Source organism: Lutra lutra, chromosome X (assembly GCF_902655055.1).
Source record: "Lutra lutra chromosome X, mLutLut1.2, whole genome shotgun sequence".
Classification (NCBI taxonomy): domain Eukaryota; kingdom Metazoa; phylum Chordata; class Mammalia; order Carnivora; family Mustelidae; genus Lutra; species Lutra lutra.
In genome coordinates this window covers 93123202-93147310 of record NC_062296.1, presented here as the reverse complement: position 1 = coordinate 93147310, position 24109 = coordinate 93123202, and the positions used below count along the sequence as shown (strand labels likewise).

General features: G+C 52.5%; 1 protein-coding gene and 1 pseudogene across 1 annotated transcript in view; one reads left to right on the top strand and one right to left on the bottom strand.

Moving 5' to 3' along the window:
* The window catches only part of GPR143 (G protein-coupled receptor 143), a 37285-nt gene extending 15312 nt beyond the window's left edge, over positions 1-21973 (bottom strand). The window contains exons 1-8 of the mRNA XM_047715437.1: positions 21595-21973; positions 16740-16849; positions 15680-15774; positions 8778-8870; positions 6107-6216; positions 3307-3415; positions 2024-2141; positions 994-1237 (exon numbers count right to left, since the gene is read on the bottom strand). Coding sequence (XP_047571393.1) covers positions 994-1237; positions 2024-2141; positions 3307-3415; positions 6107-6216; positions 8778-8870; positions 15680-15774; positions 16740-16849; positions 21595-21862 — 1147 coding nt within the window. The 5' untranslated portion in view covers positions 21863-21973. The remainder of the gene's footprint in view (positions 1-993; positions 1238-2023; positions 2142-3306; positions 3416-6106; positions 6217-8777; positions 8871-15679; positions 15775-16739; positions 16850-21594) is intronic.
* LOC125092472 (uncharacterized) lies at positions 2201-2377 on the top strand (annotated as a pseudogene).
* Positions 21974-24109: the final 2136 nt, after the last annotated feature.

Sequence of the window (24109 nt, the reverse complement as noted above, 5' to 3'; positions counted from 1 at the left end):
TACGTTAGCAAAAAGTCATTTCTAAACTTCCAATTCGTGCTGTACAAACACTACCATCATCAGTTAGAGTAAGGCTGCTCTCGTCAACACTGCATTCTGAGAGCAAACACTGAGGGCTGCCGGCGAGGCTCCATCACTTGATCAGCTGCCTTTTCCTGTGTGTGTGTCTTTGCCCCCGCGTTTTGGTTTCATCCCATCTGATGCTCGAAGTTCAGTTTCACTGGGCTAAGGAGCTGAAAACTTTCAGTTTTAAGGCAGCCCCCCCCCCCCCCCCCGGTCTGGGTAGTCCTCGCTCACACCAGGGGGGCAGGGTCATGTCACTCCGCCCCGCGCACACGCGCCAGCCCGGCCAGACGAGTCAGCAGCCGCCAGCCCGGGCAGGTTACCGGCGTTCGACCGCTCACGGGTTTCAGCACGCACGGCTGTTCCCGCAGGTTTCCGCGTATGTCTCAGTATGGAATCACTTCCTCGATGTCTAAAGGACCACGCGCGGGTTCCGCGAGCCCGGTTTGATGACCGCAGGGCAGTCCGGAGGGCACGGCACTAGCGTCGTTAGGTGGAAGGAGAGATCCCAAGAGCCCGTCTGGGCTCGGGCTTTTCACCCACAGCAGCCACGCGTGAGCCGGGCAAACCCCCTGCAGCCGCTACGACAGAGCCAGGCCGGTCCCACCCTCCCCGGCCCCGCCTACGGGTCCGCCAGCCATGTGGCATGACAAGCGCTCTCCTGTCCCTGACGCCATCCAGCCAAGGCGGGGAGCACGTGCGGGTCGGCGAGGCCGGCCTGCTGAGGCACCGGGCGGAGGCAGCATTAAAACATGAGAGAGAGGTGGGCGGTAACGAGCCCGGTTCGCATGGGTGTCGGCTGCTGTGCCTGAAGCACGTCACCGCAGGGCGGACCCCCCCAGGCCCGCACCATGTCACCTCGTTTGACACAGGACTTCCAGGCTGGCCCAGGGACTCCACGACGCACCCGCCTCGGCGGACAGGGCTTACCTTCAGACAGCATGCTCAGCGCCTCGTCCGACGTGTGCCCGCCGACCCTTGCCACCTTCCTGCAGGTCGGACGCTCACAGGGCACGTGGGAGCCCTCGGGGGACAGGCAGGTCCGCTCGCAAGCGGACGTCTCCACGGACTCCCACTGGATCTCCTTCCTGGGGGACCGAATCTCCAGGCTGCAGCCCGTCCAGCCGTAGAAGGCCAAGGACAAGAGAAACCCTTGGGCCGGATTCAGTATCCCCTGGGAGGCAGGAGAGGTCGGTCAGGGCTGCGGGGTGGGAATGAGAGCATCAGCTCCGCAGCCCGCACGCCCAATGGGCTGTCTCGTGGGGAAGGGAGCCGCTGGGTTGATCTGAGGCCGGGAAAAGATGCTTTAGGCACTGCACCTCCCAGGGAGCCTGAAAACAGAGGTGGGGGAGGGGACTGGGAGAAAGAGGGGGGGCAGGGGACGGGGAAGGAGGAGGAGGCAGGGGAGAGAGAGGAAGAGGGGGTGTCCTGCACCGCTCACCCCTGCTGTGCTTTTCTACCCCACGTTTCTTCACACATGTTAGTCTGTGGTTGTAACTAGCCTCATGTTCGTATCTTGCGTTTTCCCTGACTACTAGAGCTCTCGTGAAGTCACACCCGCACGCCATTCCGTCAAGTGGGAAAAAAGGAATTTACGTAGCCATTCCCTCGTGTTTCTTTTATTGCAGCGGCCTACCCTGCTTTCTCATGATGGATCCTATTACAAGGAATACCGTCACGCCTGTGGCTTTTTTTACAGGCTGAAACCGTTCTTCAAGCTAAATTCCCTACAATTTTGAGTCGGCCTGAAAGGTCTGATACGCTGCGCCTAACCGGCTGACAGGAGTCGTGCCCATTTAATCAATGATCCCAACAACAAAAGGCACGAGCAAGCTCGCAGATCAAAGCCAGATGGAGGGACGGGGAACCCGTTAAACTCAGTCTCCGTACTGCTGAGCGGTTCTTATCCTTCGGACTTTTGCTTTTCAAGGAGAAAAGTCTAAGATCAAGCCTGACCTACCATAATAAACCACGTGGTCTTGGCCGCATTTCTGACAGGTTTCAAAGAGCTGCCGTTGATGTCTGCTTGCATTTCGAGATAGAAGAGAAGGCTCTCATTGATGACGTTCGGCAGCCAACTGTCGGAAGGAAAACAGGTCCACGTTATACAGGATTTACTTGAAAACGCAGGGGGTCAAGCTTTGCGCAGTGGCAGGATCGTAGCCAATGAGGTTTATCCGAGGCGTCATTATTGCTAATTGAAAATGCAGGGGGTCAGGGAATGTGTCTTCTAAGTCCCGTAAGTCCTGGGCAGGGGGCCCCCTCGATCAGTAGAAACCAGTGCATGCAGAATTTAAGAGCTGTAACTCCTTTCCTCACATCTACAGCAGAGAGCGACAAATGTTTCCCAGGGTAACGCTCGCCCCACGTCAGCACGAGCGGATCTAAGCAGCCGACGAAATAGACTGACCCAATATGAAATGACCCAAAACTCGTGTCTCGCTGGAAGGGTAATGAAACTTTTTGGGGAGACCTCCTAAAATCTCGCTATCTTATGTTGAAACTTTCTAACGTTACTATTGCTGGTAGGCCAACGAACGTGAAAATGATGGGCTGAGCATATTTTTAGAGAGAGATAGTCTCCATCTTTCCTAGGAGAATGTCCAAACCAACCTCATCCTCGCGGGTACATTATTAATGTGCCCAAAGACGCACCCTGCTCTGCAAACTACTGCTTCACTCTAGCAAGAGCCTTTTGGATTCCCGTCTATTTCACTTTGGTCACAGATCCATGTTCAAAGCCTCCTCCCGAAACTCGGGGCAGAGTGCCGGTGGTGGGGCAAACTGAGCAGAGAGAAATTGCGCTCTACATTTCCTGACCGCCCCGGAGCCCTCACACCAAAAAATGTACCCTTGCCCTAGTTTCTTGTCAGATACAGGAATCCTCAACGGATAAATTTTAAAAGCGTGGTCAAGTGCTTTATTTCGGAGTTAGCCCTAGCAGCAGCAGTAAACACTGGACACGCTTCTGGGTTGTAACAAAACTAAACACAGGACTTTTTCTGTTCGAAGGGCTTTACATATGACCTGAGCAGACGTGCATATCTTCCCAGGAGTTCGCACGCTGGGGACTGGCCTTCCTGTCTCACGCACATTTCCTCTAAGCGCCCCAGCACAGTGTCTGAGACTTCCTTTCCAAAGAGTCTTCCCTTTGCAAAAAACTTCTGAGTCATACTTAGAAAAGTGTGACTGCATATCCCTTCCCAGTGGCAATTTTAAAAAAATATATAGGAGAAAGTTTACCAAATGATGAAAACCAGCATTATTTTGAAAAACCGGATCTTGACCATGTTACCCATCCGCCGCTCATTCTCTGTGTAAATGCCCTGTCTTCCTTTTAGGAGAGAGGCCACTGGAAAAAAAAAAAAAAAAACAGAGGGGAACTGCATGTAATGGTCACGACTTGCATTTCCGGAGGGACAGGGAAGGGAGTCCGTGAAATCGGCAGCCCATAAGCCAAGGCAGCGGAGCGTGTGGGCGCGACACCGCCGCCTTCTCTCCCAGCTTCCAAGCTGCGGTTCTCACAGACTCCAGGTGATGCAGAGTCTGTCAAACTTTCTTTTTTTTTTCCTTTTCAGTTTATTTGAGAGAGGGAGACAATGAGCGAGTGAGTGAGAGAGAGCTCAAGCAAGTAAAGGCGGACAGGCAGAGGGGAGGGGGAGGAGGTGGCTCCCCGCTGAGCAAGGAGCCCGATGCAGGGCTCGATGCAGGGCTCGATCCCAGGACCTCGGGACCATGACCTGAGCGGAAGGCAGATGTTCAACCAAACGAGCCACGAGGTGCGCCTACAACTTACGCTTTCAAATCACTGTAGACTTACATAAGAGTGGCAGAGATAGCACAGAGAGTTTCTACGGACCCATACCCGGATTCCTTCAATGCCAACACCTTACACACCCAGGCTCACATTTGTCACAAGAGATGAGCAATACTGGTTTACTATCAGTTAAGCTCCAGATTTTATTTGGATCTTTTGAGTTCAAGAACTATATATATTTTTTAAGAACTATATCCTTAAAAGTTTATATTTTATATTTTAAAAATCATGCACACTTGGGGCGCCTGGGTGGCTCAGTCGGTTAAGCATCTGCCTTCAGCTCAGGTCATGGTCCTGGGATCCCGGGATCGAGTCCCACATCGAGTCCCACTCCCACATCTTGGGATCCCGGGATCGAGCTGAGTGGGGAGCCTGCTTATCCCTCTGCAGTTTCCCCTACTTGAGCTCTCTCTCCCTCTCAAATAAACAAATAAAACCTTAAAAAAATAAATAATAATAATAATGCACACTTGCTGTTTTGGAACATTGAAAGATTAAAAATTTCTCCTTATAGAAAAGTTGGAAAATATAAAAAATGTTAAGGGAAAATTAATGACCCACTGTGCACCCTCAAAACAGCACTGTGTACATCTTAATACATTTCTTATCAGGTCTTTTCCTATATGTGATTTTCATTTGTTTGATGTAACTAACTCAGCGCTTTCATGCAAATCTGCTTAAAAAAGTTGCCGTATTGTCAACAAAATCAAAAGACAACTGACAGAATGGGAGAAGATATTCGCAAATGACAGTACAGATAAAGGGCTAATACCAAAAATCTATAAAGAAGTTATCAAACTCAACACCCAAAGAACAAATAATCCAATCAAGAAATGGGCAGAAGACATGAACCAACATTTTTGCAAAAAAGACATCCAGATGGCCAACAGACATGTGAAAAAGTGCTCCACATCACTCAGCATCAGGGAAATACAAATCAAAACCACAATGAGATATCACCTCACACCAGTCAGAATGGCTAAAATTAACAAGTCAGGAAATGACAGATGCTGGCGAGGATGCGGAGAAAGGGGAACCCTCCTACACTGTTGGTGGGAATGCAAGCTGGTGCGACCACTCTGGAAAACAGCATGGAGGTTCCTCAAAAAGTTGAAAATAGAACTACCCTATGACCCAGCAATTGCACTGCTGGGTATTTACAAATTGATACTACTACCAAAGATACAAATGTAGTGATCCGAAGGGGCACGTGCACCCGAATGTTTATAGCAGCAATGTCTACAACAGCCAAACTATGGAAAGAACCTAGATGTCCATCAGCAGATGAATGGATAAAGAAGATGTGGTATATATACAATGATTTCCTATTCCTTCTGGTAGAGTCCTTTGAACGTTTAAAAGTTCTACAGTCAACAGCTCATCTTCAATCAACCTCCTATTAAGAGGCACTTTTTTTTTTTTTAAAGATCTCATTTATTTGAGAATGAGAAAACGTGCACACACTGGGGGAGCGGCAGAGGGAGAAAGAGAACCCCCACCCCCGGAGCAGGGACGCTGATGATGCAGGGATGGATCCCCGGACCCCAAGATGACACAAAGCTCGATCCCAGGAGGCTTAACGGACTGACCACCCTGGCGCCCCGCACTTTCTCATTCTTATTCTGCACTTGAGGGATGGCTGGGGCTTAAGGTTGGAGGTTGCTCCGGGTCACGCTCCCATGATGATGCGGTTGGGGACTGCAATGCCAAGTCCCCAGTCTCAGTAGAGGCCTTTCTAGGGCTTTCTGCTGGCTCACAACATCCTTCTTATCCAGTTCTTAGCACTGCATTTGACTCATTTCCTATGCTCTACTTCCTGTTTCCTGCCTGACCGAGGAAAGACACAAGCCAAGCCTATCTTGGGAGTAGCCAGACTCACCACTCTTCAGCCCAGACTCATCCCCCCGCCCCATTGGAACTCCACAGTTTTCCAAGGGCAGGGCACACCAAGCACAGACCCACGATGAGCCCCAACGGAGACGGAAAGTCCACTGGTCCTGGCCTAGAGCTGTTCAACGCTGGCAAAGATGGAGCCCAGCACTGAAGGGGCCTGCTTACCTCCGTTATCACATGCGCTCCCGTTCCCCACGTGTTCTGTGCTTCCGTCTCTGGAGGGGGACCGATGAGGTCAACTGTCCCAGTGATTCCAGAAGCACGACACCTGCCACCACGTGAGCCCAAGGCACAGAGCCGTATCCCGCCCCTGGAGCGCTCCCTGTTACTCACCCGCGGTCACGGTCTTCCGGAACAGGATGGGGTTGGCCACGAAGACCAGCAGCAGCGGCAAGTACGTGGTGACGTAGTGAGGGACGGCGTGCTCCAGGTCTCGCTCACACCTGTGGGAGGAAACAAGTCGTTCAGGAAAACAGGGCTTTGCCGAAACATACAGACTTATCTGGAAGCCGAGATAAGAACAGGAGAGCGGCCAGGGAAATGCATAAATCCACTTTGGAGCCGGCCCAATGGAAACCCGGCTGTAGCTCCTGTCTGCCAGTAAGCAAGGGAGCACTGAGAGCAAGGCGGCTCAGTCAGGGCTCCAGCGGTCCTGAAGTCGGGAGGGCCTCTAAGGCATTCCACTGGGGGACCTGTTAAAGGGCCCTGCCGGGAAAGACAGAAACAGACACATTGGAATGGGGGAGCCCCCACCCTGGGTCTCCTCAAGGGAAAAAAAAAGACTGTTCAAGTAGACACAGAGGCGCTCAGTGCAGTAGTGAGGTTTTAGGAACCTGCTCTGCACTGCGCCTGGCCAGCCCTGGGAAGAAGATCCAGTCCCGCCCCCAGAGTACCCCGAAATACCCAAACTTCATGTTCCAGAACAAACGTGTTCCACGGTTGTGCCTCACAGTCGTTTCACGGGTGCTTTTCAGGAAGGACTGTAATTTTTTCTTTAAGACTTGATTTATTTTGAGCACCTGGGTGGCTCAGTCGGGGAAGCGTCTGCCTTTGGCTCAGGTCATGACCCCAGGTCTTGGGATCGAGCCCCGTGTGGGCTCCCTGCATGATGGGGAGCCTACTTCTCCCTGTATCCCGCCCCCCACCCCATGAATAAATAAAGTCTTTTTAAAAAAATTTATTTGTTAGAGTATGAGAGACAGAGAGAGAAAAAGAGGTCACAAGCAGGAGGGGAGGGTTTAACCACCCGGGGCCACGCAGGCAGGAGTCCTCAAGGGCGGGAATTCCTACTGAGGGATCGTGGGACTCGCCGGTCAGCCCGTGACGCACGGGCCACACATAGGTGTGGGTTTACCAAGGTCAGAGCCATCAGCGAAGAAATGCATCATGTAAGAGAAAAAAGGGCCAAGAGGAAGCAAGAATCAAAGGCAAAGGGGAGAGAGGACTGCCCCAGGCACACAGGAGGTAGCAAACCAGCTGGGGGACGGCCCCTGCGGCCCTGGAAGGTGGGGCGATGAAGACGCGGGAGCCCTTCTTGTAACAGGCGTGGCGCGGTCAATGTGGAAGGGGGAAATGATAGAAAGTGCAAAAAAGTGAGCAACGAAGGAGAGGGTGAGGATGAGAGCTGGACACAGGCCCAGGAGCGGCCTCCTCAGGACCATGGGGGCGCCGCAGAGCCCCTCGTGAGCCCTGCGCCACTGGCTCCCTCACGCTCAGATGCAACCTTCCCAGGAGGCTCCCAGAGCCCACGGGTGAAGCCAATGGACAGTAACTCCCTTTCCCATCAAGGGCAGCTGTGTGGGTGCACAGACCCACAACTCTGGGAGCACTGACCTTCAACTAGGCAACACCAATCTGGAGACATCTAACTAAGTAACTGCAAGAAGTCAAAAAAAAAAAAAAAAAGAAAAAGAAAAAAAAAAAAAGAGGGGAAAAATAGAAAACCATGAGTCAGCAAACTTATTCTGTCAGGGAACATTGACAGAAGTATTTTTTGCTCCATGGACCACACAGCCTGTCGGAACTGACACTGCAGTACGAAAGCAGCTATAAATCAGGCATAAACAAATGCCCATGATTGTGTTTCAATAAAACTTTATTTACAAAACCAAGCAGAGGGCCGGATTTGTTCTCAGGGCTGTGCTCTATTGATCCTTGTCTACACTGCCCTAAAATCACAAAGAGACAATGTCCAACCTGTTTTTCAGCTTTCCACTGGCAGTTAGAATATACATACTTGGAGGAACCATAATGCCTTCCAAATGATTGCATCGATGAGACATACTGTTTTGTTTGTTTGTTTTACAATTTTATCAATTTGACAGAGAGAGCGAGTGAGCATGTGCAAGCAGGAGGAGCAGCAGAGGGAGAGAGAGAAGCAGGCTCCCTGCTCAGACACGGGGCTCAATCCCAGGATCTGAGCAGAGGGCAGATGCCTCACCAACTGAGCCACCCCAGCACCCCCGCACGGATGAGGTATTAAGTTGAAGAAGCAGCTGAGACCATTTTAAACTCTCTCCCTGTATCTGTTCAGGAGAGCCGACAGCTGGGAGAGAAGTGACAAGTGAGGCTAGCGGAGGCTTAGAATTAGCTCTCCCAAGAGCAACGCTCGGGACTCTCCCCGCCGATGCGAACTCCTCCTCAGGACGGTCACCGCCCTTGCTGGTGCGGAGGCAGCTGGCGTGGAGAATACAGTGTGTGCCTGCGAAAGCCCCCTCCGTGCGGAGGACACACCTAGAGCTGTGGGCATACCCATCCCGGAAGGAGACGCACCTGGAGCTCTGCACACGCGCTTGTGTGCACAACTGCCCAGCGCCCAGACGCAAAGGGCAGAGGCTGGGACGTGAGCTGCAGAGCACACTGTCATGGGCGCCCCTACCCTACCGGGAGGCCGCCAGGCGGCTCTGCACATGAGGGCCTGGCCTGTGAGAGGCCCACTCTGGCTCCGCGCCCACGCCCCGTCCGCAGGATCCCGAGGGGCCCGGGAGCTGGAGCCCCAGCTTACCTGGACACGGACGGGGAGTAGAGGAGGACGGCACCCTCCACGCACAGCAGGGCAGCCAGGCCCCAGGCCGCGAGGCGGTAGAGCAGCATCGTGCTGTGGGGGAAGCAGACGGAGGCCTTGCCTGAGAGGAAGGATGGGCGTGTCCAGCCACAGAAAGTACCAGACCCACTCCCAGCCACCTGAAGAGTCAGGAAAACATACCCTGAGCAAACCCTTGGCCGAGACTTGCCTTATCAGGCCTCTGGGCCTTTGTTTAATTGAGATGAAAGAAACAGAACATCGAGTAACCGTTTTCAAGTGAGCAGATGAGGAGCAGTGGGTAAACGCACAACGCTGTGCAACCATCTCCCCCATCCAGCTCGGAAACCTCATCACCCCGGAAGGAAACCCCAGGCGCATCAGGCAGGCCTCCCCCCGTTCCTCCTGCTCACAGCCCCCAGCAGGCACCAGCCTCCTCTGTGTCTCTGTGGCGTTTCCCATTCTGCACGATGCAGGCAAATGGGAGTCACACAGCATGCGGCCCTCTGCGTCTGGCTTCTTTCTCACCACGAGGCTTGCAAGGGTGAGCGAACAAGGCACGGACACCTCACCCGTCCTCCTAAGCACGCAGCTCACCCGCTAGGAGAGGAGCTCCTATCCCCAAACCTTCCCAGAGGCACCCCTATCCCTACAAGTCAAGCGTCTCCATGCTCAGTCCAAACCAAGGTCTCCGAAGAATCGCGCGCGCATCTGCTGTTCCAGGAGCGTGGGGAGCTTCCCTTCCTCCCCCACGCCCCACCATTCACGGCATACTTCCCATTCCCCGACCATCTCCAGCCTTCATCCTCCTATGCCCCCACACAGCGCCCTTTTCCCTGCAGAACGGAGGCAGCCAGCCCTGCAGCTGGGGTCCGGCGCACGGCTGCCCAACGATCTGACGGCGCCCGTGCAGCCTTTACTGTGCCTCCCCTGTGCCACGGGACGGGGCTGCAGCGATCCATGGGACGCACTAGCCACAACCCAAGACTCTGCCAGCCTCCTAGCAAACTGTGCAACCCCCAACCCATCAGGATTTTAACTCTGAAGATCAGCTGCGTAGACAAGGAACAGGGCAGGACCCGCGCGAAGGGATGCCCTCCTCGGAGACAGGAGAGAGACGGCACACAGGGGTGGGCTTCAGGAAAAGAAACCTTTCACAGCCAGCTCTCCAGAAGGCCGCAAGGCAACGACTCCAGCGTGTGCTCCTGCCAGTCCTGGAGCGGCCCTGCCCCGTCTCTCCGGGATTGGGAGTGTGTGGGGCGCGTCTGGCCCAGATGTCAGAGGCTCCCCATGGAACGGAGGGAAAAAGGAGCAGCTCTCTGCGGGGGCCTGGGTGGTTGAACAGTGCAGAAGGTATGCATTACAGACCCTCACCTTGGGCAGGAGGGAGCCAGGGGTACTGAGAGGTGGGCGACAGCAGGCCAGGGAGTGAGGCCAGACTAGGCAATGGTGCTCTAGTCAGTCTGGCCAGGCTGCGTGGATGGCAGGCACTTCGGTAACATATACAACCCCAAACTCGCACCCGGGATGAGTCTGAGCTCCCGGGCACCCACAATGAAGGGCAGTGGGAGGCTGCAGATCCCCGTCCCTTTATCTGACCACCAGACAGTGTTCAGGTGCAGGCACGCAAAGGCCCTCCCCAGGCCCCCTTCCTCTCACACTCATGTCCACAGAGCAAGTAGAGAGTACAATTTAGGGGCGCCTGGGTGGCTCAGTCGTTAAGCATCTGCCTTCGGCTCAGGTCATGACCCAGGGTCCCGGGATCGAGTCCGGCATCAGGCTCCCTGCTCGGCTCTCCACTCCCCCTGCTTGTGTTCCCTCTCTCGCTGTCAAATTAATAAATAAAAATTCGTTAAAAAAAAAAAAAAACCAAAAAACTCAATTTAGGGCTTTTCCCACAAACTCAAGTGCCTTCTGTTATCGTTGTTGTTTAAAACTTGTACACCCCACATCAGGAACCAACATAGCCGTTTAAATTTTAACTCTGAATTGGTCTTAATGACATTTCTTAGGATTAGGATTTAAAAAGATTCTCCGGTGCCAAAGAAATAGCTAAGGACTGGAAGGATCTCGAAGGGAACGTGTCGTTTAGTCCAGCCCTACGTGCAATGTCTGGGCCCTGCCTTGGATCTGTCCCAGGTAGCTCTTTTTTTTTTTTTTTTTTTTTAAGATTTTATTTATTTGACAGAGAGAGAGAAAGTACAAGCAGGAGGAGGAGCAGGTTGAAGAGGGAGAAACAGGCTCCCACCGAGCAGAGAGCCCGACTCGGGGCTCGATCCCAGGAACCTGGGATCATGACCGGATCCGAAGGCAGAGGCTTAACCGACTGAGCCACCCAGGAGCCCCATCCCTACTCCTTTGTGATGGGAGACCCTGTTTCACTCTCAATGGTCTTCCTAGTGCTGGACCCCTGCCCTTGCTCTTGTCCTTAGGAAGCATCTGGACGTTTCACATCTTTGGACGTCTGCCTCCTGATTGACTGGCAGGTCTTTGGAAGCTATGCTCCGCCAGCATCTGCTCACCTCTGCACAATGAGCTCCAAACACTCTTCTGGGCATGAGGAGGCCTTCCAGATTGCCTGCCCTGGCTTCCAAGGGCGCTGCCTGTCTTCTGCGTCCAGAAAGCTCTCAGGCTGCCCCGTCTGACCACAGCCGTCCATGACCAGGGGCAGAGAAGTGCACACCCTGTGAGAGCAGGAGGCACATTCTTCTTCCAGCCTCCTTTCCGGCTCCACCGCTCCTCTTATCTCCATAACTGTCTGTCTGTGAGACCTCTAGTGTGTCCTAACTCCAATCCCTCCAAAATTGAGTGAGAGAGGTCCCAGACAGGAACACACACTTACACTGGGCTTCCGGGTCAAAGACCTCTCACTGGAGCTAGCTGCCTACCCAAAGTCATCTTCCCTTTTTCCTTAGAAACATAACCTGTATGTCATGCCCAACAGCAGCATGCTTGGCTAACAGACTATACTTCCAACCGCCTCTTGCAGCTAAGTATAGCCATGAAACTAAATTCTGGCCAATAATACGAAAGTGGAATTGTTGTGTCACATCCCCAGGGAGGCTGCTTAAAGGGAGGTGGCTCAGAGGAAATCGGACCTTTATGCATTGGCCCCCTCCTCCTTCCTGGAATGCAGATGTGATGGCTAGAGCTCCAGCAGCTGTATTGGGCCATGATACCTTGAAGTTGGAAGTCACACAATACCACAACAGAGCAAGAAGACAGGAGGAACTTGGGTCCCTGATGTCCATCGTAAGGGCCCTGGATTGCCTACCTCTGGCCTCTTTATTTATTTTTTAAAAGATTTTACTTATATATTTGAGAGAGAAACAAAGCAAGGCGGGGAACACAAGCAGGGGCAATGGGAGAGGGAAAAGCAGGCTTCCCGCTGAGCACAGAGCCCGATGCAGGCTGGGATCCCAGGACCCTGGGATCATGACCTGAGCTGAAGGCAGACACCCAATGACTGAGCCACTCACGCGCCCCCCTCTGGCCTCCTTTAGAATGAAAGAAAAATTATCTTGTTTAAATCACTATTATTTTCTGTATTTTACATAGCCAAAGGTAATCTTCACAGACATATCTGGTTGGTTGCCTTTGACCTTCACTGCCTTCCCTGGAGAATTTTCAAAACCACGAGTTATACAGGTTCTGTTCAGATAAGTAAAAGTTTACGAGCTAAAGTAAAGAGGTGGAAGGAACAAGCACAAAAATAGACACTAAACTTCAAGCCAGAGAAACCCAAGTTAATGATGAGGACACACGAGGAATACCAACGATTATTTCCTTTTAAGACTGTATTTATTTATCTGACAGAGCAAGAGAGCACAAGCAGGGGGAGCAGCAGAGGGAGAGGGAACAGCAGACTCCCCACTGGGCAGGGAGCCCCACACATGGCTGGATCCCAGGACCTTGGGATTAAGCCCCACATCAAGCAGGGAGCCTGCTTCTCCCTCTCTGTCAGTCATGCCTCCGGTTCGTTCTCTCTCTCAAATAAATAAATAACATCTTTCCATAAAACCTTTAAAAAATAACTTAAAAAAGTAAAATTTGGGGCACCTGGGTGGCTCAGTGGGTTAAAGCCTCTGCTTTCGGCTCAGGTCATGATCCCAGGGTCCTGGGATCGAGCCCCACATCAGGCTCTCTGCTCAGCGGGGAGCCTGCTTCCCCCCTCTCTCTCTGCCTGACTCTCTGCCTACTTGTGATTTCTGTCAAATAAATAAATAAAATCTTTAAAAAAATAAAATAAAATAAAATAAATAAAAAAGTAAAATTTATTCAACAAATGGTGCTGGGACAAGTGGCCATCCACATGCAAAGGCATGAACATTGACCCTTTCCTCACCTACATAAAAATTAATTTAAAATGGATCACTAGGGCTCCTGAGTGGCTCAGGTAGTTAAACATCAAACTCTTGGTTTGGGCTCAGGCTCATGACCTCAAGGTCGCAGGATCGAGCCCCACATCAGGCCCCATGCTCAGTACAGAGTCTGTTTGAGAGTCTCTCTCCCTCTTGTCTCCCCCCTACAATAAAATAAATACGCAACATCTTAAAAATAATTATAATGGATCAAAGACCATTTGATCTTGGGGTTGTGAGTTTAAGCCCCACTCTGGGTGTGGACATTAGTTAAAAAGAGAATTTTTTTAAATGGATCACAGAACTAAATTACGGTGTTGAAACTCTCTTCTTTTCTGCTTGGTTCCCAAGGTTTTTTTCACCTTGGAACAAAATATTCCAGATTAAGCCTCATCTTCCTCCCCTTCCTCACGCCGGTTAATCTGGAAATAACAGTCCATAAACGCCTTTGCTGTTCGCGTCTACATGCATCCAGAGACTGTTTTTCCAGTATCCTTCGGTGAGACATCTCACATACATTTTGGGAAAAGGCACCTTAGGGGCACCGGGTGGCTCAGCTGGTTAAGCATCTGACTATTGGTTTCGGCTCAGGTCATGATTTCATGGGTCCTATGATCACACCCCATGTGGAGCCCCAAGACCAGCTCTGAGCTCCGTGGGGAATCGGCTTGAAATCCTCTCCCTCTGCTGTTCCCCCTACTTACACATACACACTCTCAAATAAATAAGTAAATCTTTAAAATAAAATCTTTAAGGGTGTGTGGGTGGCTCAGTCTGTTGAGCAGATGCCTTCCACTCAGGTCACGATCCCAGAGTCCTGGGACTGGGCCCCAACCCGGGGCTCCCTGCCCAGCGGGAAGCCTCCTTCTCCCTCTCCCACTCCCCCTACTTGTGCTCCCTCTCACACTGTCTCCCTGCCTCTGTCAAATAAATAAAATCTTTTTTAAAAAATTAAAAAATAAAATAAAGTCTTAAAAAATTATTTAAAGGGCGCCTGGGGGGCTCAGTGGGTTAAGTGGCTGCCTTCGGCTCAGGTCATGATCCAGGGTCCTGGAATGCAGCCCTGTATGGTGCCCCCTGCTCAGCAGGGAGCCTGCTTCTCCCTCTGCTGCTCTGTCACATGAATAAATCTTAAAAAAAATATGTATATACATACATACACATACAGACACATGTATTTTTTAAATGCAGTACACCCAAGGGCGCCCGGGTGGCTCAGTTGATTAAGCATCTGACTCTTGATTTCACCTCAAGTCATGATCTCAGCATCATGAGATCCAGCCCCATGTCAGGTTCTGTGCTGAGAGTAGAGCCCGCTTGACATTCTCCCTCTCTCCTTGTTCCTTCTCTCTCTCTCTCTCTCTCTCTCCGCCGCCGCCCCACTCCCCTGCTCACGTGCTTGGTCTCTCAAAATTAAATAAAATGTAGTTCGTCATACAACAGAGCAGTATTCAGAAGTTCACAGAACAGACGGTGCTGCAACACGGGGAAAGCTTGAACACGGCCCGCTAAGTTTAAAAGCCAGAAATGAAAGGTCACATGTTCAATGATTTCACTTCCAGGCAATGCCCAGAGTAGGCAAAGCTAGAGACAGCAAACAGACTGGCAGTTGCCAGGCACTGGGGGGTGGGGGGAGGAATTCATCACTGGTAGAGCCGGGGGGGGGGTGTTGATGACTAACGTCATTAAATTAGTTGGTGTGATGGTTGCACAATTTTATAACTAAACTAAAAAACAATGGATTTTATACACTTAAACCGGTGAACTTCATAAAACTTAAAAAGAAAAAAGTAAGCAAACAAGGGTTCCATGGGAAAGTGGGGGACACATGCTTCCTGGACCAGGAGTCAGGGGACCTGGGCGCTCACCCCACCCTGCCACACAGCTTCCCTTGCTCACTCAGATTCTCTGTATCTGTGTCCCCCAACACACACGCACATCCCAGCGCACAGCTCCCGAGAGCCCACGATGTGCCAGGCCTGGTTCTCAACCGTTCACACGCAGCATCGCACGGCATCTCCCGGGACCCGATGGGCGCTACGGTTTCATGGCCGGCACGACGGAAATCTAGAGAGATCAAGCGACTTGCTCACAGTTCCCCAGCCGGTGACAAATGCACGGGCCGCACCCACGGGGCCCTTTCTCCCCAAGCAGCCCCTGGCAGCTCTGGTACTCCGGTTCCAAGTTTGGCATAACATGTCAATACACACTGCAACGACTTGTCTCCTCAAACCTTTATATCGTCAAAAACTGTCTGTATTCCTGCCAATTCTTCTTTAGTATGTGTCCAGAATGCAAACATGTAATTTATGGATGACTGGTCATGGTCTAAACATCCTCATTGTGAATCTACCTTCACCCTTTTGTACCAATGAGGGGCCAAAGAGGTTTCTCGCAGAGGGGCTGGCTGACATTCTGTGTCTGCCATACTGAAGAACATTCCAGAGCCCTCGGGGTGCCCCCAGCCCTTCCTCACACGACAGAAGCTGGGCAGAAAGCTCTCCTTGTTCCCTCTGAACGTACCTGTGTCCAGCTGATCTCCGGATCATGAGGTAGGCGTCGACCGCATAGCAGAACAGCCACCAGAAGCAGGCACTATACAGCAGCTGGACCCACATCTGTAATCAGGAAGAGCCTGCATCAAAGCTCTGGAAACAGACAGCGGATTGCCCAGTCCGTGAGATGAGCCGGCAGACACCTCTTTCTTGTGACGTCGGAAAGCAGGACAGGGAAGCCATCCAGAGACGCGTGCACGGTCTGGGGACACCAGGATGGGATGTCCCTCTGCGCACGGGCCAGGCCTGCCTTCCGGGACACTTGCAGGCCAGGACGATGAAGGCCTCAGCTGCGAGGCCCATGCTGGCCTGAGGGCTCACGGCGCCTGCGAAGGAGCAGCTGTTCGCTGAGAACGAAGGAGCAAGGACCGGAAAGAGCTTCCCAGGAGCGGCCAGGAAGGGGCTCGGTGCACTACGGGCAGCATGGACCGGTGTGCCTGCTGGGCTGTGCCGTGGCGAGACCCAGGCTGCCCCGTACGCAGCTGGGAATCCGAGCGGGCAGGAGAGAGGAGCGGAGAATTCTGCTCCGGCGTGGTGCACAGAGCGAGACACAGATGTCCATTTCCATGCAGGTTTTATCAAGCGGAACACACCCAATCCATCAGTAAGTGCCTTCTCTCTTTTTCTTCTTGGCCAGCTGGCTTTAGCGGCAGCTCAGGCTAAGGTAAGGATGGTCTATGTGTGCTCAGAAGGGGGAGCACAGAGCCGCCACACTCCAGGGCGGTCCTCAGAAGGAGGCGGGTGGCAGGAGCCCCCTTATATCATGCAGCATACCCCTGAAGAGGAACTAAGAGGAACTCGGGACACTACAAAACGTAAGATCTATCTTGTCGTCATCCAGCACTGCAAACAAGCTCCTGGAGGGTTGAGTACTTGGCAGATAACCCCTCCCCAAGGACCCTGAGCAGCAGGCTCTGAGAATTTGCATTCCTAACAAACCCCAGTAGCCAGAGACGACACTTTGAGGATGGCAGCCTAAGAGGGGCACAGAGGGGAGACGATGGCGAGCGAGAGGAAGGTGCACTCACCGCGCTCCCCACACAGTACACAGCTGGCCAGACGTCCGTCCCATTCCCGTCGGACTGGTTTTCAACGAAATCTGGGAATCCCAACCACACCACAGACCGGAACACAATACCTATGAGAAAAAGAGCGGATATGGTCACCCCGCAGGGGACGCGTTCCAGGACCCCCAGTGGAGGCTGGCACCGCAGACCCTACTGAATCCCATCTACGTTTTTCCACTACGTGTGTTCCTGGGACAGAGCAGTTTACCAGACACTGTAAGACACTAGCAACAATAATAAAAAAGAACTAGAATACCGGACAGTCACAGACGCTGTCCCAACATCGTCATGCGCCTCTGCCCCAACATCATACCGCACTGTCCTCACCCTTCTCCTGACGGTGTGACGGGACCAGGGGCCTGCGTGACGAGACGCCATGCGGAGAAGGACGCAGGCATCGTGAGGTGCTGGGAGCCGACCACCGACCTCCCAGCACCCGGGAAGAAGAGCGCCTGCTTCCCGACCCCAGCGCCCCGGGGCAACCGAGCCTGCGGAGAGCCGGGCCGTGGCTGCGGGCGAGCTACGGCACTTCGCGGCCGTCCGAATCCACGCGGGCAGCTGGCCTGGTGCCCGGGCTCGGAAGCGGTAGGCAGATGGACAGAGGGATGAACAGCTAGGAAGGGACAGAGAAAGAAATGAGGGAGGAGAGAAACACACACACGAGTGTGTGCAGAGAGACGGAGAAACACGGGAGACCCAGGAAGCAATTTCTTCGGTCACAAAGCAAGCCCAGGCACTTCGATTTCGACCTGAACCATCATCAGCCGCGGTCCTACCCCAAGGCTGCTCTTTGTTCACTCCATACGAAGCAGCCGTTATGGGGACAACAATCTACTTCTTCGCTATTTTTAATGTCCATGTTAACTACTCCTCATAGGAAAAAAATGACTGCAAAAGCACAATTCTGAAATGTGAAGAGATAATTCTTTCATTCCCTGAAAAAACGCACTTAAGATTTTCACAAAGTAGCTCTTGGCAACTTGCTCTTGACATCTACTTTTTTTGTTAAGTTTTCTTTGCTACTGGACCCGAATAGCTAATTCTCCTCAAAACAGTAATAACACACCCGTAAGATCTATGCAAAGGCTGCTCGTCAGGTGACGGGATATGCTTTGTGGAAGCACAGGCTCCGTGAGACGATACTAGAGGGTAACTGTAAACACTACGAAGTTACACAGTGTCCTCGTGCACACGTATACTGTGTGTAAGACGCTATTAAATACACAATTATACGTTACTAGACACTGTAACCCACCAGCAAGCTCGCCCTGCACACTCTAGCGCCTGATATACACTGTCCGATCCACCGGCAAACACCGGGCGCCTGGCCAGCGCGGGCGGATGAGCGTCTGCCTTCCGCGTGGGTCATGATCCCAGGGGGCTTGCATCGGGCTCCCTGCTCAGTGGGGAGTCTGCCTCCCCTCTGCCTCTGCCCACTACCTGCCCCCCTCCGCTTGTCCTTTCTGTCGCTTTCAAACAAAATCTTTAAAAAAATGCCCTCTATATAATGTGCGGTATGTAACCAAATACACATCGTGAAGTACGATACCAAGTCTATATCACGCCACATACCACTAAAGAGAAACTATGGACAGCAAAATAACTCGCGATCTATCTTCTCGTTATCAGCGCTGCTCAAAAATAATGCTTTTCTTCCGCAGAATGCTGTATGAAGAATGCTTCGAGCACTCCTGTGAGCTCAATACGTGCCTGACCTACATTCGTATTGCTGTGAGCGGGTGAATGTCGACTTACAGTGGTAAACATCTCACCACACGTGTATGTTAAGTCATTATGCTCTAGATCTTAAATTTTCCTGGGCTGTATGTCAATTACATCTAAATAAAACTGAAAAAAACCTCTGCCCTATGAGGTCGGCATTTTAAGTATTTATTTTTCAGGAAGGTGTTAGTCACCAAGCCTTCCCCTTAATTCTGCCTCTGCTCACTTGTTAACACCACGTATGTCCCTTCTAAAAGGGAGAGTATATACGAATATCATTCCACAGATCCTAAATTGCTTTTAAGATGCTTTTCCAGGGGTGGCTGGGTGGCTCTGCGGTTAAGTGTCTGCCTTCGAGTCAGGTCATGATCCCTGGGTCCTGGGATCAAGCCCCAAGTGGGGTTCCCTGCTTGGTGGGGAGTCTGCTGCTCCCTCTGCCTCTGGCCCTGCTTGTGCTCTCCTACTCTCACTCTGTGTTCTCTTTCAAATAAATAAAATCTTTAAAAAAAAAAAAAAAAAGATACTTTTCTAGGGGTGCCTGGGTGGCTCGGTCCTCAGGGCGGGTGACTCTTCGGGTCATGGGTTCGAGCCCCACGTATAAACTTAAAAAAACAAACAAACAAACAAAGATGCTTTCTCAAAATGTTTTAGCATCATCAGGAAGAAAACCAACCTGATTGAATTAAAGAGCACCAAGATGATTTTATCCCTCACAGAAAGGAAGTACTGCTTCCTGTCTGACTCTTCGACTCTGAGAAAGTGACTAGAGGTCCATAGCATTTCCTGGAAGTCAAGGTCCTTGAGGGTCTCCAGGCACAAGAGCACAGACTGGAGAACGGGGCCCTGAGACACAGTGACCTGTACTGCTACGTGCTCAAGGTGCGGAATAAGCGCTGCCATCCCCTCAGGGCCCAATGCCATCAACAGCTTTTGCTTCAAAAGCAAACTTACTGAAAAATCAATTCCAAAATGGTTAGCACCTTGTCAGCCAACTGCAAAGTGTGGGCTGTATCTGGACCCTGATTCAAACCAACCAACCGTAAAACAGCATTTAGGACACAACTGAACATACAGCAGTGACCTTAAAGAACTGATTTTTGGGGCTCCTGAGGGGCTCGGCCAGTTACACATGTGCCTTCGGGTCAAATCATGATCTCAGGGTCCTGGGACCGAGCCCACCACTGTGCTCCCTGCTCGGTGGGGAGTCTGCTTCTCCCTCTTCCTCTCCCCCAGCTTGTGCTTGCACGCGCGCTAATGAATAAATAAAATCTTATAAGAAAACTGATTTTCGGGGCGCCTGGGTGGCTCAGTGGGTTAGGCCGCTGCCTTCGGCTCGGGTCATGATCTCAGAGTTCTGGGATCGAGCCCTGCATCGGGCTCTCTGCTCAGCAGGGAGCCTGCTTCCTCCTCTCTCTCTGTCTGCCTCTCTGCCTGCTTGTGATCTCTCTGTCAAATAAATAAATAAAATCTTAAAAAAAAACTGATTTTCATTATTTTAAGGTGATAATACTACCTGTAACATACGTGCGTATACATACACACTTCCTTCTTACTTTCACAGCTATATACCGAAATCTGTATAGATGAAAGTACATACGTCCTGGGATTTGCTTTACATTAATGCAGTGAAGAGTTGGTACAGGATGGAGTGTAGATAAAGTGAGGTCATGGGTCCAGGGGTTCATTATATAGTCTGTGTGATTTGTGTTTCTTAGAAATTCTCCAAAATAAACCCTTAAACAAACGCTCAGCACTATCTAGCTTAGAAATCTGTAAAAATTGCCATGCATGTTTAAAGGGGATGGCAAAGTTTCTGTAAAGGGCCAGATAAAAAATATTTTAGGCTTTATGGGCCACAATTTCTCTGCGGATATCCACCTCTGCGGACATCCAGCAGGTGCGACGCACGGCTGTGCTCCCATCAAACTGTCCTGAAGGACACAGTCATTTAAATTTCATGGAATATTTATAAACAGAAATATTTTTCTTTTGATTAAAAAAAAAACAACTTTTGGGCCTCAGAAAGGGGCAGGCAGTTGGCCACCTGTGGTATGAAACCCAAGCCTGACAAAATATATCTATTTATATATGTTAGAGTTATATACATCAAGTGTTCTTCCTGGTTCTGTTAAACCATTTTGGAAATGATTTTGTGTATATACACAAAATACTATCAGACTCACTAGCAGAGTAATTATGGGTCCCTCACAATATCTGGGTTTTCTTAACCACCCCTTCTAAAGTTTCCCTAGTACGTTTGCAATAACAAACATTAGAAACTGGTATATTCCCTTCAACAAATGTTCCCCGGGCGTAATTTTAACTGCCTATCCTGTTTTGCTGAGTCCCCTGGCCACCCCGTCCAGTCCCTAGACTAGAGCCGCCTCCGGTTTCGACGTCTATTCTCCTAGCACGCAGCTGACACCCCGCCCAACGTGCGCACCGAGTAGGTCCCAACCCACCAGCCATGCTCCCTCATCCGGGCACCGAGTAGGTCCCAACTCGAGGGCCGCGCGCGCTCACCCGGGCACCCAGCAGGTCCCAACCCGCAGGCAGTGCTCCCTCACCCGGCCGCAAAGCAGGTCCCAACCCGCGGGCCGCGCGCGCTCACGCGGGCACCCAGCAGGTCGCAACCCGCGGGCCGTGCGCGCTCACCCGGACACCCAGCAGGTCGCAACCCGCGGGCCGTGCGCGCTCACCCGAACACCCCAGCAGGTCCCATCTCGCGGGCCACACGCGCTCACGTGGGCACCGAGCGGGTCCCAACCCGCGGGCAGTGCTCCCTCACTCGGGTACCCAGCAGGTCCCATCCCGCGGGCCGTGCGCGCTCACCCGGGGACCGAGCGGGTCCCAACCCGGGGGCAGTGCCCCCTCACCCGGACGCAAAGCAGGTCCCAATCCCGCGGGCCGTGCGCGCTCACCCAGGCACTCACCAGGTTCCAACCTGTGGGCAATGCTCCCTCACCCGGGCACCGAGCAGGTCCCGACCCGCGGGCTGAGCGCGCCACCCGGGGACCCAGCAGGTCGCAACCCGCGGGCAGTGCTCCCTCACCCGGGCCAGAGCAGGTCCCAACCAGAGGGCCGCGCGCCTTACCCAGGCAGCCGAGCAGGTCGCAGGCGGCAATGGCGCGCAGGATGCGGACGGAGGTCGGGGAACGCGCCGAGGCCGGTGGGGCTGGGGAGGGGGCCCCGAGGCCCCCGGGCCGGCGCCGGGGCAGCAGCTGCAGGAGGCCGAGCGCCAGACTGCAGGCGCCGCTGCCCAGGCACAGCGCGTGGAACGCCCGCGGCTGGAAGCTCAGCACCAGCTGGGTGGCGGCGTCCCGCGTGGGGCAGCAGAAAGTCCCGAGGCGTGGGGATGCCATGGGCCGCGCTCGGCGCCGCTGCTCGGGTCTGCCCGGACCCCCAGCGCCCCGCCGGAGTCAGGTGCTGGGCGGGCCAGGGGCGGGGGCGGGGGGATCATGTGCCCGGGCCGCTCCCCCCGCGCGTGCGGAGAAGGCTCGGGCCTCGGCGGGGGCTGTGCGCCCTCCGCAAACGCCACGAGGTCTCACGAGGGTGAGGAGGGGCGGGGGCGGCGGCGGAGGAGGGGGAGAAGGGGGGGAAGAAGGGGGAGGAGGGGGGAAGGAGGAGGAGGGGGGAAGGAGGAGGAGGGGGGAAGGAGGAGGGGAACAAGGGGGAGGAGGAGGGGGTGCTGCGGGAAGGAGAAGCGCCCGAGGCCAGGAGACTCAGCTTTGTCCACTTCCCCCGAGCCTTCGCCAAAACGGCCATCTCGCCTTAACTGACCTGACCAGAAAAACATGCCTCAGTTGCCAGCCTTTCCCTGGTTGGGAGCCGACCTCCCTGATTCCGAGGCGTTCCGGGCACCGGACCACGTTCATCAACCCTGCGACGAGGGATTCAAACAGCGCCCTTTCGTGCTCGGGCCGCCACGGAAACAATCCCGCAGGGACAGGGTTTTCGTGGAAATTCAAATCTTGAACAAAGACGGGGGCGAGACACAGACCTATTTTGCACCTGACTGTTCGGTGTTCCGTTTTTACTCAGCTTCAACATAGGTTTGGGCATTCCAAATAGGCTTTCAGGAGTAATTATGGTTTTTTAAGAAGTTATTCAAGTTTATTCAGATTTCTTAACTGTGTTTCACTACGCACTGAAAATCAAGCTTTCTTCTGCACGCATAAAGGTTTCAAAATTATATCCTCACTGGGCTCCTGGCTGGCTCAGTCCGTGGGGCATGGGGCTGTGGATCACGGATTGTGAGCTCCGGCCCCACACTGGGTGCAGACATTACTTAAAATTTTTTTTTTAATTTAAAAATTACATGATCACTAATGAAAACAGTAAACATACCGGTGAAGTTAAAAAACAAAAACTCAAGGTTGAAAAAAAACCCATCTAGGTTATGACTTTACTAACCAAATACTTATTTAAAACAACACCCCCCCAAACCCTATCAGATTTATCATCTAATAAATTAATAGGCCCACTGACAAAGCCCAAGCAGCCCCCCTTTGATCTCTGACCCCAATAAGTGGGCCCCTCTCCAGGTTTTTTCCAATCAACCAAAGGGAAGGCAACCTCCCACTGTTCCCACCCCCAGCTGTTGAAAACACTTAAATGCAGACACATGCCCTCCCACCCAGCTGCTCAATACATTTCCACCACCAGCTTTGCAATTTTAAGTAAGGCAAGGCTTGGGCTCAACTACCACAGGTCTGGGCTTCCTTGTCGGAATTCAGGGTAGGGGCACAGGTAGGGACACACTGCCAGATGGGCAGCCGAGCCTTTAACAAAGGCTGCGGACCCCAGCACTTCAAAAGGATCCAACTTGGCGCATCTATTAGCAGGGGCAGCTGCTTTGATAGGATTCTGGAACAGACCCACCTTGTCAAAACCTTAACTTCTCTTGGGGATTACGCACTTGCTTGCAAAATCATAGGAGTACTCCCCACACGTCCTCAGAAAGCATGAATCCTGCTATCTGTTTTTGGACTGTGGATCCCCACCTTCCTTTGCTCTTGGAAAGCAGAAATGGCTTCTGGAGGACAGTGTGCGAAATGTGCTTTCAAAGATAAAAATGACAACGGGGGGTCTGTACACTGGCCCTGATGCCCAGGGTCTGAGTGGCCAACCCGCACACGAGTGTGACAGCATTTCCATCTCTGCTTCGCACCCAAACTGCACAAAGCCCGCCTCCCTGCTCCCCACATGCAAATCTGAGGCCTCTGGATGACTCGGGTGCCAAGGAGCCAAGGCTGAGGCTCCCGGGTGGGCGCAGGGGTGTGGAAGGGATTACTACAGATGAAGACTGCCAGGCCAGATGGGCTCAGATGATTATGCGACAGATGGACCTCAGAGCAAACCTGAGGAAGGCTGGATGAGAGACTAAACTTCGGCTGTCAGGAAGGAACTTGCAACGAGTCTAAGAAATAAAACTGACCGGATGGAACTAGAGGATATTACGCTGGGTGAAGTTAAATCAATCAGAGATAGATAACTACCGTATGATTTCACTCCTAGGTGGAATTCAAGAAACAAAACAGATGAACATAGGGGAACGGAGGGAAAAATAAAGCAAGACGAAATCAGAGAGGAAGACAAACCGTAAGAGA